The sequence below is a fragment of the Canis lupus genome, chromosome 2 (genome assembly GCF_003254725.2).
Source record: "Canis lupus dingo isolate Sandy chromosome 2, ASM325472v2, whole genome shotgun sequence".
Taxonomy (NCBI): domain Eukaryota; kingdom Metazoa; phylum Chordata; class Mammalia; order Carnivora; family Canidae; genus Canis; species Canis lupus.
In genome coordinates this window covers 2,653,135-2,670,134 of record NC_064244.1, presented here as the reverse complement: position 1 = coordinate 2,670,134, position 17,000 = coordinate 2,653,135, and the positions used below count along the sequence as shown (strand labels likewise).

The window sequence follows — 17,000 nt, the reverse complement described above, 5'->3', positions numbered from 1 at the left end:
CCAAAGACAAGGATCAACCTGACATTCACTGACCACCTGTATGTGTTAGAGGCATTTGGTGAAGTTCTAACAGGAGGCCTGGAGGCCAAGAAAAATGAAGTCATGGCCAGCTACTGAGAAAGTCAGAGGTCTGTCCTGGTAAGACTTGAACAAACTCACAAGAACCTAGATCAAACCAGACAGGGCCAAGATGGCTGACAAAGTAGGCTGGAAACCCCTGCCCAAATAAGGAAGAAAAGGCTCAAATCCAGCTTCTAAGAAATCTCCACCCAAAGTAGTGAATATAACACAACTGTCAGTTGTGTGCTGTGTTGTATCTGTCCTGTAATTCTTTCTCATAAGGCCACCAAGACCAAAAGATTTGGGTGACATCATTGGGACAGGATGGGTTGAGGACTCAGGGCTCAGTCTCCCCAGTTCATGTGGCAACACTTGTAGCTACCAACCTTTGCTCTCCTTGTATAAACCTGGAAGTATTTTTAGAACATGGGAGACAGTCTTTGAGATATTAGTCCACTATCTTCCCAGTGTTGGCCTCACTAAAATAAATCATTTTCTTGTTTTCATTACCACTCATCTCTCTGCCTCTGGATCTTGTCAGCAAAACTGGTTTGTTTGGGACCCCAAGAGCTAGGTTCTCTGGCCCCCCTTGCGCCCCAGCTATAATCTCCCACTCTCATTAATTAAGATGATATTTAGAAGAGGTATAGGAAACTTATATCTATAAATTCAAGAGGTCTACTAGTCACTGAACTTACACCTTACCAACGTGTTTTCAATTTCTCAGACTAAATCAGTTATGGGCCATTGTAATAATCAACCAACTAACAAATTAATTGACTTTTATGACATACCTATTCTCAAGGTGCTTACAATTACCTAAAAGCTTAAATAATATCAGAGATTTTCAAGACCTGAATGAATTTAATGACTTGCCCTCAAAAGGCAGAGGCACAGTAAGTCATTTAAAAATGTAACTTGAAACCATTAACAAAGCAAAACGGTATTAAATTAAATACATAGCAAGAGGAGATACAGAGACACCAATATGAGAGGACATATTAAAAACAAGTAAACAGCAACAACAAAAAAGAAAAAAGAAAATATTTAGAAAAAAACAAACTGATTTCTGACTCAGCTTGGAAAACTCTCATCAGAAAAAATTTCCATTTATAATCAGAAATCAGACACACATACATATGTATATTTCTTCTTTTGTTAAGGTGACTGAATTGTCATTTACTGGGCCAATTTTCTCATGAACACACAGGCGACTGAGTAGTGGACTGAAAAGGACCTTGGAATTCTCAGTGGAATACCACATTTAAAGCCAATGCCACTTCTTCCCCTCAGTGATTGAAAAGGTCAGGGCTATTCATCAATTTCCTCACCAGGACTGCCTAAATGTTTTGAAAGAACATGCCTATCTTTACAGCTTATAGCATGATTTTCCATCTCACACTGTCCTAGACTTTAACAGGTGGTAATTATGGACACTGACCCCTCACACAGTAGAAATCCTCATATAACTTTTGACTTCCCCATAAACTTTACTAAATAGCCTTATCAATATCATAATCAATTAATATATATTTTCTATGTTATATGTATTATGTGCTATATTCTTACAATAAAGTTTGCTAGAGAAAAGGTTATTAAGAAAATCATAAGAGAAAATACGTTTATAATAGCGTAATTATATATAAAAAAATCCACATATAAGGGGGTCCACACAGTTCAAACCCTCGTTTGGGGTCAACTATATTTTATTGCGTGACAACTTTGTTTTCACAAAAGCTCTAGGATAAGATTCCAACAATAAAGGGGTAGTTATTCACCAAAGGTCATACTGCAAAACACTTCTGCCATTTAGCATTTATCTTCTCACTATTTCACGTTATGTTTATTGCTATACAAAAGTTTTATAGAGACAAATCTAAATCTATCTTTTGACATTTTGGTTTTGCCATGCTTAGACAGGCATTCACTACCCAAAGTTAACAGATATTTTCCCATATATTTTTTATTTATTATTTATATGTTTATTTTATTTTTCACATATTTTTAATACTTTTTAACATTTAATTTCATAACCAATTGGGATTTATTTTGGTGTATGATGAGAAAAATAAATCTAACTCTCTAAAGTGAAAGGCTATTATTAACATGAAGTAAACTATCCTTTATAACTATTTTGAAATGCCTTTAACATACATCAGGTCTATCACTGTTAATGTGTTCAAGTGCTCTCTTCATCTATTCCTAGAGCAATATCATGTCATTTTAAGTATTTTAGCTTTACAGTACATTTTGCCATCATTATTGTATATAAAATAGTATAAATCACACTTGTGCCTAGTTTAAATTCTTTAAAATCAATCTGATTTCCCCTTCCCTTTCAACTTCCCCTCCATACACATAAGCAAATACCATGGTGATTTTGATTAATTATCATTGACCAGTTGATTTTATGAATAAAAATTAAGGCCATAAATTTTCTACAACCCATACTTATGAAATGTATAATAATATTCTCAATGTTGTTTACTGATTTTTCTGAGGTTTGATTTGTTATCCATGTTTATAATTATGGAATAATTTTAAATGACATTTTGTTTATTAGGTTCTAAGTTGTCTGCTCATGAATGTGTAAAAAAAAACAAACATGTTAACTATGTTATTAAAATTCTTCATTTTCTAATTTTTTGTCTGCATAATATAACAATTTTCAGAAAAATACAGACTAGCGTCACCCATGGTAGGTATGGTTTTGTTAAATTTTCTCATGACTTATGAGAGTTTGGGATGATATGTTTTTATGCTGTGTTGTTGGATGTATAAAGGATCATGAATGTTAGAATTTCTACTGGATATTACATGTCAATATAAAACACCCTCTCTTTTCACCCCATGCTGTGCAGTCACACTAAAACCATACTTTCAGAGACTGAAACGCTTATTTGGCAATTCTTATTTTCTTTCCATTAGCATTGCCTGCGAGACTCAACTTACTGCTTTATTTCTAGTCTGTATTAGGATTTGTCTCTTTAACAGGACACAACTATGTTTGCATTTTAATCTAAGCTGTGAGCAGTTACTTTTATTAAGAGAAATTACCCCATTATAATATGCTATATGATAAAATACTTATAAGTTATTATGACAACTAATACATTGTGCCTAATTACTGACATATCACTTTATTTTCCTCCTTACAATACACTTTTATTGTGCTTTTACCCTCCCTATTTTTCTGTGCCTGAACTGAGTCTTCTTTTTTATTGTTTCTTTACTTAGTAGCCACTTAAAATACATTTCACAACTCAAAGTCCACTTAAAATACATTTCACAACTCAAAGTCTTTTATATTTATACCAAACTACTACACTTACCAACTTTTGGTACCTCTTGCTGTGAAGGTGAACAGGAAACTACTTTAACATTTCTCTCTGTTCTATCCTTGTCTATCTAAAGGTAATCCTGAAATACTCTCCATCTGTGGTAGTAGCAATATGTCAGTTTACAATGAGATCACTTTGATCTACACAGTAGATGAACCTACATAGTGAACCTAAATAGTATCTATTATGAGCCAGAAAAAGGGAGGACAAGTAACTTCATATTTAATTAGTCAGAAGTTAGTTCCATTTATCTTTCCAACATCTCTGCACCCTGCAAAAGACAAAGCTCTTACCGTTTCTTTTGGAATCTGCATCTGGCTTGGCTCTGCATTCTAGAAGAATTGAAGAAAAATATAAATACAGACTGACCAAAGCCATCTTCAACACACAGGGACACAAAGCTTGACTTTAAAGGAAATTTTGTTGGTCCTTAAAATCCACAAAATATATAGATGGTAGTTATGTTATGGCTGATGTATTACTCAATCTTCCAAACTTTCACTGATGTGGTTATATTATCTTCTGTGTGTGTGGGTGTGTGTTTTAAGAAATTTTTCTAGATGTAAATTTTTACTTGCTCACTCACTGTATATCATGAATTTATTATTTGGAGGAAAGTAAATCTCACTAGACTGGCTCTCTATATGTGGCACTATTTCTAAATCTTTTTTTTTTTAATTTCCCCAACTACATCTAAGTTATAAGGTATATTATAATTCAATAGCTATGCCAGATAATAACAATTTGAGCCACAATCTAAACCACAAGTACTATACTTTAAAATGCTACACAAGTTACCTATGTGATTTTTTTCACATATTATAGAGTTGCTTTAATTATATATTTAGAGGGCTGACATAAAAAAAGGCACATATTGATAACAGTATTTTGTTTTAGACACAGAATTTAAACACAGACACCCCAAAGAGAGGAGAAGAGTTCTGTTAATTAGATTCAAAGATCATTTTAAATGCACCCCCCCTTTAAGTTTTCAGAATTTTGTTCTTTGAAAACCTAAAAAGCAGCTGCAACATGAATAATAGACTGACGGCCTACTGGCTCACTCCTTAATGAAAAGCTCACAAGCAATAAATTAAATAACCAAGAAAAAAAAAAAAAGGCAGCAGAAGGGAAAAACAGAAGCCTGGAAGATCAAAATTGGACAAGAAGAACCTGAATAACCTTAAGCTGGCTCTATGTTGGCACTAAGTCTAAGAAGGCTGAAGAGCAGTGTTTCAGTTTTGGCAATCTGATAATGCTAACTATTACCCAGGCTAAGATATACTGACGAAGAATTAAAGCTTCATCAAATCACATCTAAAGCTTAGTATTACCTTTTTTAAGGGCTCATTTACAATTTAATAGAGACATCTCCAGATTTAGGATCAGGTGGCCTTTTAAGCATAAAATTGGATAACAGTAGGGGGAAAATGGAAAACTGAATTTAAATTGGGAAATAACGCATTCAACATTTTAAAACAGAAATAAAGACAATTTTATAATTTTCAAAATCTACTTAAAACACAAGTGTTCAGCTTTCAGCCCTATCACAATCAGAAATTCCATGAAATCACAGTAAATTTGTGTCACCAAGGCATGGGGTATTCCCACACTGAAATATATCTGGCTTATAACAAAAGTCAAATTTTATTAACCAGTACACATTCACACTTGAAATATCAGCCTGAGAGATTCAGGGCTATTTGACAAATTCTGGAACTGTGCCCCTAAAACCTTGCCACTTCAATATATACAAATTAATTGCTGTTTAAAGCTAAAAACGGATGGAAAGAGATGTCAAATGCTCAAAAATGGCCAAGCCAAAATCTGTTTTGAAATATTTAAAATACCACTTGTACTGGAAATAAAACAATTTTCTTACCACATAAAAAGATAAAAGTGATTCCTCCAATTATGTTGTTACATAACAAATGAAACCTGGCACTTTTTGCAGAAAAACATTCAAACTATGTCAACTTACTATACATATTTCATTCACACCAATACTATGTAAATACTTCTTATATTTAGACATATTGATACACATATAAAACATGAAATAAATTGCAAACAAATGCCTTTTCATTTCATTTATGTCATTCCAAATAATGCCAATATTAGTAATTAATGGCCATGGGGCTTATTACCACTCAGGTCTCCTTACTTTCAATACTAATACTTTAATTAAGGTACTCTCTTTCATACAACAGGAAGCAATAAGCTTTACTTGGCTTAGCTAGATGCACTATGAAAATCTGAAATATGAACATTTGTCATATGTAGTGGAGACGATGGCAAGCTTTCAATAACAGCCTTTGAAGTGACAGTTATGAAATAATCAACGTCTCTGTATTCAATCACTCCATCTGAAAGTGTTCACTAATAAACATTTGCTGTCCTAGAAAATACTCTTGCAATTTGATTTTTAAATACCCCTACATTCCACATTGTGGATATCTATTTTCAAAATGGATGGAATATAAGAAAAGAATGCTTATATTAAGTTAAGGCTGAAAGATACAAAAACTACTACTTGGAAAATGTCATGATACACACTGGCCATCAGGTGGCTAGCCCAGATCCCTAGCTCATGTGCATCACAAATCTTTCATCTGCTCTAAATTTACACACCAGTTCCCTTGGGTGGAAGGCATCTTCTTGGCGAAAGACCAGAAGGCTCACGGTCCCTTCCATCTTGGTGCTTCTCAACAGGGAAACAACTTCCTCTTGGGATTTGCCTGCTAAATCTACTCCATTTACCTAAAACAAATGAAACGTTTTCAGTTGCAATGCTGTGCAAACATATGACAGAAGAAAAGACATACACCCTAGAATCTATCAAGTCTACTATGGAGCACAATTCATTTCATGGTAAATTCTGTCATAATCTGGTAATCACCAGGCTGCTGTAGCTAATAAGGAAACATAGACCAAGTATCTAGAAGTGAAACAGGAAGTAGTAAATCTTTTAGCTCTCATTAATAAGCCAAAGCCAGAGCCACCAGAGCACTAAAAAGTAACAAGTAATAAACATATCCAAATTATCATTGTAACACAAAACTTACTGGCTTTGGACTAAGATATCTTGATGGCTTTGTGTATCATAGAATATTTTATATCAAAATAAAAAGGTGTTGCTGTTAAAGGGGGTAATATAGGCACACTAAAAATATTTTGGTAAAACTTTCAATGAAATTTTATTGAAAATCATAAAGATAACTTTTTATCCTTAAAAGGTAAATATTAAAGAAGAACACAAGATAATAATAATATTTATGGAAGGGCAGCAATATTCTGAGGTAGCAATATCTCAGTACTTTTCAACATTTTAAGAGAATCTTACAAAAAAAAAAAGAGATGATGATGATGATGAAAAAGAGAGAGATTTGAAATAACCAATTCCTGGAGAATCTCATCATTTTTACCTTTGAGGTATAATAATATTATCAGAAAGCATCATATATTTAAAAGAAATAAGAGTGAAAAGTTAAAAACTATTCTATAGCATTCACTTTAGAGAAAAATAACATTTTGTCCATGGCAATAAAGTATATTATTTAAGTTGTAATATCAATATTACCCTATAGTTAAAATACATCTGGGAACCTTTCACTCCCTACTAAAAAGTATCTTGTACAATTCAATGCACCACTATTAAGTGATTGCATGAAATAGATAATGCAATTATCTATTGCAATTATCTATGCAACAGGTCCAAAAAAAGAAAAACTTTCTAGATAATAAAAAAATTAGTAACTTGATACATATTTGTTTTTTTAAATATCCAGATGCTAAGAAAAACTGCCCACAAAACTGTCCATATTGGGGTCCCTGCTCAGTGGAGAATTTGCTCCCTCCCCCTCTGCCCCTCCCCCCTCCTCACTCTCTTTCTCTCTCTCTCAAATAAATAAAATCTTTCCAAAAAATGTGAAAATGTAGTTTCAAAGAAAGCTGATAGCTACAGAACATAAAGCCTAACTCTGAAGAAACACAGGTTGCAGGTTTTTCCCACTGCTAAGAGAAACAAAAGCCTTTGTGATGTGTGGAAAGTAAAGCAATTATGGGAGCAGAGAGATTCTTGAAAAAAGATGAGGCTGGTGCCTGAGAGAGAGAAGGACACACATTTTTTGGACTCTGAGGCAAAGATGACTAAAATCAAGACTCAGCTGAGCCTCCTACTACATAAAACAAGCTACAACCACAAACTTGAACAAATACTACTTAACTTAGACCCCAAGGACAAGTGGCCCTTTCTGGAAACAAAACTCTAAATATAATTTATACTCAAACCTTTCCTTTTATTTAGCCTCTATCAATTCCCCTTTTAAAAATGGTGTCACAAGAACAAAACACAAAGAAAAGGTGTAAGATTTAAGAAATCTAGGCCCAATACACAGCCATGGAAAAATCTGGAAGGCAATCAATCCTCTGCTCCATTACTTTTCAAGAAATCTTTAAGAGACCTTGATCTGGAGGCTTCATAACTACATATGAAGCTAAAAGTAATGAAGAAAGGGTAATGCCATAAAAAAGCACTTTAACATTAGTGTTTGAATTCTAGTTAATAATTAGGAAAGGGGCATCTGCTGCTAAGAATACAGACTACGTTTTCTGAAAAAAACACTAGGGAAAATTAATATTTTTCTCAATCTTTCTTCCTTTCATATATATATATATATATATATATATATATATATATATGCAATCACACACACAGAAATTTCTCTGTATGTTTATGTATGCCTAAGATGGCCTGAAAGACCAATGAACCAAAACTCATGAGGTGCAGAAAGGAAATTTTGAAGGACTATTTTTTTTCTGACATTTGATTTTTATGTCTCAGTTCATTCTCCATGCTGCCATTTCAAAACTTCCTCTCATCAAGATACACTATTTTCATTTACTTCATTTGTCTCTTCTGATTACAAAGTAGATATCATTTCTATATTGCCAGACATAAATTTAGAGCCATCTAGAAATATAACCTAACAGATATTGTACTTACATAATGACAAATGTTATGTTATCTCATAAACCGAATGTCTGAGTAACTAAAAATTTATGAGTACACTCAATGAAAAGATATTTCTCATCAAAGAACATGGAAACAAATAGAAGTAAAGCATAAATATACTTTTATGATGCATATTTCTGCTAAAATAAATAATTTAATATTAATAAAGATGTGAAAAAGAATTGAGCCCTGAAAACAGAACTTTTTAAGAATTATGGAACTTCTGACTTAGAGAAGTCACTCACCTCTATAAGTCTATCTCCTGCCTTAAGTCGGCCATCCTGAATGGCAGCCCCTCTTGGGAGGATGTTTTTCACATAAATTGGAGCTGAGCCACCTATTGTTACATCTCGGGAAGTGATGCTGAATCCCAAGCCTTCTGTACCTAAAAATTTGATGACAACAAAAAAAAGTAAATAAAATGAGATACCTTGAATTTCACAGGTGTATGGCATATAAAGGATTTGTTTTTCTCTACCTCAGCTTGACATTTTGTAACTTTCACAGGGGCCTATATTGCTTTTAATATTTAAAAGTTTGAATAGCTTTTTCAAAATAGACTAAATTATGGAAGGTTTAAGTGGCTTACACATAAAAATTCTTTCATCTAAAAAGAAACGGGACTCTAGTACAAGACAGATGAAAGGTAATATACAAGTATGACTGCTAAAAGTTTTTAAATTGGTTGAAATTTTGATATGAAATAAATGTAATTTCGCCATGTGAGAAAAAAAATTCTGTTAATACCCACAGTATCTCAAATATCAATTAATATTGTATAATAATGGTATCCAGATTTAAAGTGTAGGAGGAGGAGAAGGAAAGAGAAAATGATCAGGAAGACCAAAAAGAAATAGTGAAAAGAGAAATTATTCTAGATAACAGAACTTCCCAAAACTATAATTAAAACTATTTACTGACAGGATGAACCATATTATATTTGTCTAGTTCTCTTCTATTCACCTAAATCTTACCATGTATCTTTCTCAATCAATAAATAAAATTCAAAAAAACAAAGGCAAATTACCCAGGGAACACCCCATCTCAGATCACTGTTATCAAGTCTAAGCACCATCATCACACTATGCTTAAAGGTATTGAAATTAATAAGGCATTTACAGATAACTGTGCTGGTCTGTATAATTTCAATTCTAGGTTCTTCAGCAGCTTTCTTGACAAGTACTCGTAAGTGCAATACAGTACAGAAAAGAGGCTATATGTTACCAGAACCAACATGCAACAAGTCAAAATGAGCCAAGAAAAAATGTAAAGGCTACAACAAATTTCTAGTGAATCACACAATTTTTATAACACTTCTAATAATGATTAATTTCTACTGGAGCTTTTTTAAAAATTATTTTTTAGGATATTAGGTTCCATTTCAGTTGAAATGATACTAGGACAAATACTTGCTCATGTGGGAAAATGAGCTATGTAAAGGTGAAAATTCTATGAAAGAATACATTAATTTGATGCAGCACTCAGTACAAAACTAGAAGCAAGAGTACAAATCTGTGGGTAAATAAATATGGGCAAGTAACTATGAATGAAAACGTGGATGAAAGAAGAAACAAAGCTGATATGAAGAAAACACTCCGTAGTTATACCTGTAACGAAACTTATCATATATATATTCTCAAATTCAAACAAAACCTTCATTTACTTCAAGTCTGAAGTCACTTTAATGTGCCTGGATTGTTAATTTCTTGAGTCTTCTGTGCTGAAGACTTGAATGGCATTTTGTCTATATGAAATTTTCCTAATTATTCTGCTGGGACCTGTCCTTATGTCTCTGTGCTTTCATGAAGCTCTAATGACTTGCAATAACATTTATTAAGAAAGAATTCTAAATTATTCTTTTTGCAATATTAATTTGTATGAACTACAAAGACTGTTATATGAACTTCAATACTATTAAAATATCAGCAATAACCCCTAAATCTGTAAGCTAAAAGTTTAGGCAGTGACCTTTAAAAGAAAGATAAATAGATATCAATTTTCATTTAGCAAAGCCAACAAAACATTTTGCACTGACTGAAACAGATTACAGACCTTCTCCTTTGACTTTATTAAAAAGCTAATTTCTACAAAACAGCAGGGTATTTGAGAATGGCAAAATGGCAATAAATATTAAGAAATCATAATTATGGAAGCAAGTACATAAGGGCCATTCTATTTTGTCATGTTTATATGACATGGTTCTTAAATTATACCTAAGAATCATTATAATGAAGGCTCCTCCTTTTAGCACATAGAACTGATCTCAGTTTATGAAGGAACTGTCATTCAAAGCATATCAGTTCACTGTGAACTGAGTTTAAAGTCTAACATTGACACACCCTATGTTTTTGATGCGCTTCTTCATTAAAAATGCTAAATGCAACAATCATAATTGATAAAAAATCTTATCTGTGAGCTACAATGAAGGCTTGTTCAATTCTCACTCATTATTATCAAAATATCTGTATTTCATACTAATAAAAAAGGATCAGCATTCTTCACTCTTATTTATCATAAACTTAGTTTAATTTTCATATAAAATATTTGCAAAGTATTGACAGAACACACAGTTGGTTTCTGCCTTATTGCCACACATTCTCACAGTAAATTAACATCAAGATACAGCTATGAGACTCTTTATCATTTAGAATACTCAAAGTCAGAAAAACATGAAAAGAAAGCCACTGTTCCCATTTTTTCTGATCTCGATGACTGAGAACAGTCTTTCTCAACTAGCTGTGTCAACATAATCATATCTTTTAAAATGCTATTAAAATAAAACTGTTAATTTCTGTATTCAAAAGAATGCTTCTATTAATGGCAAATAAAATTTCACTTAATTTAAAAGTTCATATTGTATCAGTTGTTAAAATATAATTGTGTGAAAAACGTAATTATCTAAATAAAAATATGCCTGTTAGTGTAAAAGGGCAAAGATATTTATGAACTAATATCTTTATGACAATGACCAAGGAAACTATTTTTCCTCTGTTGAGAGATCCCAAGCAGAATTTTAGTTTTTATATAATCCATTTGTGCTTATTATGTTTTTGCTTAAAAACAAGGTCCTGTCATTTGAGTAGAGAAAGAAGACGACAGGTTCTGATACTTTTCTCATCTAGGAATGAATAAAACTAAAAGGGGTTTATGCTGATATTACTCTGCATTTGAAGGGGTTTCAAAAATGGAGTAAAGCTGTCAATTCCTGATCATGTCAACCAAGTATTTGGAGCTTAAAAGTCAGTAACCAGAAATAAGGAGTTTGTGGTTCACATAAAGTTCAATGAAAGAATATAATTAGAAAGGAAATAGGAATCTCAGACTTCACAACCTTGTAAACCTTACTCCAAGTGGAAAGAATGGTTTAAATGTCAGGATATGGAAAATGGTCTAGGAAGACTCTGCTAACAGCCATGTGACTTGAGGAAATCACTCTACCTCTCTTGGATTCATTTCCACCTAACTGTAGGAGTTGGCTGAACTCATAAAAAGAGAAATACTCTTTATGACACCATTTTGAAAGATATGACATTAAAATAGATCAGAATGCTCAGCTAAAATGGATAATTAACAGCAAAAGTGTAACTCAGTGCCTGGAGGGGACAGTGTTTGGAAATCAGAAGATCAAACCTAGCAGCCTACGCTAAGTCAGTCAAGAACAAAATGGAAAAGTACGCTTCCTGTACACAAGGATGCATAGTCTATGGAAGGGATACTTACATAAAAAAACTGACATAAGGCATCACGTAATAAAGAGTTAGCAAGGTCCATTAAATTGCCCTTGTCATCTTAAAAAAGGAAAGCAGCGTAACATTCTGGTTAAGTAGCAGACAAGGAGCCACCTGCTCGGTGAATCTACTTTCTATCACGAACCACTGACAGCTTCAAATTAATCAGTCACTTGCCCTTACCAAAATGATTGGGTTCATATGGAGGAGCTCTCACATCCTCTCTGAGAGCTATGTCTGCACTTCAAGTGGGGTGATCCAAACAGTCTAGTCCTCACTATTGTTTTGGGTTTAATTATATCCTGAAACCAATTCCTTCTGTTACCAAAAATCTTAATCACAGTAGTGGCTGCTACTTTCTTCACAGAAACTTATTTTTAAAGCCTTATTTTTTCTAAACTCCTCACTTTCTGACACAGCAAAATGAATCTGAAAAGCATAAAAACTACAATTTTCAATACTTTAAGTCATTATAACCGTTCTTTCTTATAATAATGGATTAGTTGATTTGATTTTTAAAATAAACTCCATAAAACAAAACAAGGTGGGTCATACCTTTCTTCAGCTGGATATTAAGCCTCTTGCCTATTTTTTTCGTATTATAACCACTGCTTACATTTGGACTAAATATATTTTGTGGGGCCTGGGCCAGAGCTGACGGCGGTTTTCCGGAGGGGTGTGTGCTCTGAGGTAGTAGGCGGGGGTGCGAGTCTATGTGCTCGGGTGGGTGGTTCAATCTGGGTGCTCTGGGCAGCGCCTGAAGTCCAGCACTAGTCACACCCCTGTTATCCATATACTGGCTGTCCGGACTGAAGTGGCTTGAATAGTAATTGTTCTTCTCACTTTGGGAGAGTTGTTCGTACTGCTCTTTATTTGCTGCAGGAACCACATGGAACCAAATGATGGGTGTACGCATGGCTTGGCGAAACATATGTTGTGCTCTGGGTTTGAGAAAGAATGGAAAATTAGCAAATTAAGACTGGCAGACTAGAAGATATTATGAGCTTAATTAAGTATACTAATTAAGCAACAAGAACTGCCAGACTTTGTTGAAACGGAAAAACAAAATCCTGATATCCCATTTATCAATCAAGTTTGCAAGCTCTGATAGAAGCATAGCTGTTTTCTCCAAATATAAATTTTTTATTCTCTTAATAAAAATGAGAAAATTATCTATAACTACAGATAAAATACCGGGTACTCAATCACAAATTATTAAATAGTTTTAAGCACAATAGAGGTATTATAATTGCAATAGGAACAGAAATTAAATACAATCTTGTCTCTACAACATTATCCAATACATTTAAAACTTACATTTTGTTACATGGAACCACTTGAGTTTTTGAAGAAATAAATATATGTAGAAAACTATAGAAATCAACTATCCATTATCAGCAAAATTAACACAAGTGTATGCAAAATTCTTAAGAAAACCAGTGTGGCCTCAGTGACTTAAAATGTGAAGAGTTTTGGTCCTGGTGCTAGTCCACGACCAGCCTGAGCAACTGCTCCAGCTCACGCTCATTCATGACTCAGATCTCACACACGAAATCCTTATGATTTCTGCTCACTTTTGTCCTATTTTAGAGGAACTGGACAACTTTTATCTTTTTAATTGAGTAATGACTTAAATCAGGATAAAGAAAATTGGGTGGACCACACTGTAGTTCAAAGGAGCTTTCTCTGCTTATTTATAAGATGAATCATTACATGCAACAAAGTCGGGAACGTGAGTTAAAATATAATAAAGCCCAGCACGCTGGCAAATTTTCTGAAAGGTGAGGAAGTAGCAAAATTGTGAAGTATAAATTGGGCCCATAATATTTTAAGAAGCGCTCTGTCAGTCAGAGGGCATTTTGAAATATAGTCTAATGGTAGTAATTACCTGTAGTTTGATTAAATTTTTAAAAGCTAGATAATGACAGAAAATACTCCTCTCTAGTATAAAGACAGAGACATGTTGTTTGAAGCATTTCAATGGACTACACTCTCTCATGCCTCGAGCATGAAAGAACAGCAGTGCAGCCAGCACACACTTACTGTTCAAATCTTCTATTTCGAAGGTCGCCATCATTAATCCTGACAATGCAATCATTTTCATGAAAAAGGTTTTCTTGTTCAGCTTTACCACCTTTCTCCAATCGTTTTACTAATAACCCCAGGGTTCTGGAACATTAAGAATGCAAATCATTACACATGTAATATTTCTACTACCATGCACAATGCCCTACTGCTTTAATGCTGGTATTATATTTACAAAGACTTCCTGATAAAGGAGTACATTAAATCGTTATTAATACACTTGAAAATAACACCAACACAAAAAGCACAACCATATAAATGAAGTGCAGAAATGGATCCTTTCAATAAATGTAATAAATTGTTTCTGGTTGTCAGGATTATGTTTCTGAAACAAACTATGCTTAGAAATGCTTCAAACAGAGCTTGCCTGATGGTTCACTAGATATCGCAGTGTGGAGCATAGAAGACCATGCACTTGTGGATAGCTCTGGCAGTTTTCTGTTTTAAGCCGGCTGGTTCACCGTGCACGCGCAGGTGATCAAAGAAAGGTTAACCTCAGTGCATTGTACATTTGCAAAGAAAAAGAGGAAAGTTTTGATTCTTGGCATCTGAATTTGATGGTGCCTAAGCGTCTCAAATTTCAAAACTTGTTAGGTCTCCCAAAAGTGAAAAATTTGTTGCCATTATTCCCATTTAGAGACAAATAAGAGAAAGCCAGTGACAGGTTCGAATGTCAATGGTTCAAACCTCATCAATGTGTGCTAAAACTGCAGGTTGAAAGAAAAGCCTGAATGAACTGTTAGAGACCAATAAGGAGATAAAAAAGCAAAAATTAGTAGGGTACTTGGTCTAGAGTACTAATATCTTGACTGACAGAAAGAATATTCTAGATACCCTGACAAGTGGCAAACATTATCTGACCACAGTACAAAGAACAGGAATCTTTACCTAGTTCTGGTGCTGTGACTGACTTGATGGCTAGCATAAATTCTGTATGATGATCACATTAAAAATTTTTATGAACCTATCTTGGGCCTGTCCAAAGCTTAGATTTTCTTTCATAATCTCCATATTTAGAGATAATATCCATATAGATACTCAAATTTAGAATCCTGCCAAAATTAAAGTTGGTATTTCCAATAGTTCAGATATAGATAATATATCTTCCAACAGAATACAATTTGCCATGCCCTATATAGGCTTTCCAGGAAAAAGATACCCATATAGACAGCTTCCTCTTTTAAACGTTTACAGTAATTCTTATCTGTCCTGTGGCCATTTATCTCTGTAATTCTCTGTAATTGTTACTTATATACACATCTTATCTCTACTAGTGCATTGTAAGCTCCTGCAAGATGGAGAAGATGGGAATCAGCAACGCAGGCTCAAGCACCTAAATAGTAGCAAGGTCTTGACAAATGAAAACCACAAGAGTTTAGCTCAGGCAAACAAGTCTCACGTTTCTAAGAAACTTTCTGCAAAGAAGAAAATGAGCCAAAAGAAATTTAGATTCAGATCCTTTTCTTCATGAAGATGTCATTTACACCAAATTATGATTGAACTGAAATAAACTTGAAAGCAAAAGGTCCTTTTTCACTGGTTATTTTGCAACTTCAACTTGTTTCCTTCATGAATATTTACAGAGTCATTCTTTAACTTCATTTTAATGTTTATTGTTAAGTACAGTACAGCATGTTTTATCCTAAGGTCAAGTCCACCAACTGGCAAAGGTCATCAGAGGAGGTAACATTTAAATCGCCTTTTGTAATTTCACCATTTGAGGATTAGTACCTACTAGTCTAAGAATCTAAAAGTCTTAGTGACTGATAAAAACATTATTACATATGTAATGTTTGGTTACTCACTACCATATATTGGAATTAAACAAATATAAAAATCCCCTCAGCTCAAAGGGAAGAACAAAGTATGAGCAACCTAATGGTCTGAGTCTTATTTGGAAGAAAGAGATCCCACAATACACACCAATAATTATTAAGTTACTGTTAAAATGTCATCTGTGCCCATGATCTGTCTCCTAACACTTCCCTGTTGTGTGTGTTTCTATGTGCAATTGACTAAGTGTTCTAAGAGAGGAATCGATTAAGATATATCCATGATTCTGTTGAATGAGACAAAATAATTTGAGACATCAAATTAAATCACAGTTCTTGACAGTATGAGAACTAGAAGACATTTGGCCACTTCACCCTCAAAGCAACCATATAAAAGAACAGCTTAAAGGAAAAGATGATTCAGCCACCCACAGACAATCACAACACAATCATACATGAGGCACCACACTTGTTGCTAAGGCTATCTCTACAGACCAAGAGCGCTTTGCAGGGTGCATGCATTTGGTGTGCAGTAAAAGTATGCCTTTCCAAGAGTCACTCCAGTTAAGTAATTAGTTCTAAATTGGTGAAATCATGAGCTATTTCTCAGTATGGTTACAAAATTTCTGCAATCTAAAGTGATGAATAATGATTACGCTTTTATGTATTCTGAAATATTTTATGTATTCTAAAATAGCCTATAGAATACTTTGATACATATATATTCTTATATACACACACACACATAAATATACACACATACATATACACACCTATACACAGAGAGGGAGAGACAAGAGACAGACTGTGTTTAATGAAAATTACTCAGCAGTTAACTAGTACTGATCATTTGTTTAAATTTACAAATTTACCCCAGATAGCTCCTTTCAGTATTTAACACAGTTTAAAATAACACAACTTGGAAATACATAATTTAATTCTACAAGTAGCACCAATATTTCTCAGATGAGTAGGTCTATGGATTTATATTCATCTAGAT

At 33.7% G+C, this 17,000-nt stretch overlaps 1 protein-coding gene across 33 annotated transcripts in view; it reads right to left on the bottom strand.

Moving 5' to 3' along the window:
* PARD3 (par-3 family cell polarity regulator) overlaps nt 1-17,000 on the bottom strand; it is a 651,639-nt gene that overhangs the window by 245,497 nt on the left and 389,142 nt on the right. For 23 of the 33 annotated variants that reach the window (XM_049099647.1, XM_025478491.3, XM_025478472.3 and 20 more), the window contains 5 exons: nt 14,187-14,312; nt 12,699-13,084; nt 8,661-8,800; nt 6,033-6,161; nt 3,695-3,733 (listed from right to left, as the gene is read on the bottom strand). In XM_049099647.1, the coding sequence (XP_048955604.1) occupies nt 3,695-3,733; nt 6,033-6,161; nt 8,661-8,800; nt 12,699-13,084; nt 14,187-14,312 (820 nt within the window). The remainder of the gene's footprint in view (nt 1-3,694; nt 3,734-6,032; nt 6,162-8,660; nt 8,801-12,698; nt 13,085-14,186; nt 14,313-17,000) is intronic. The other 10 variants (XM_025478477.3, XM_049099602.1, XM_025478492.3 and 7 more) reach the window with 1 other exon arrangement.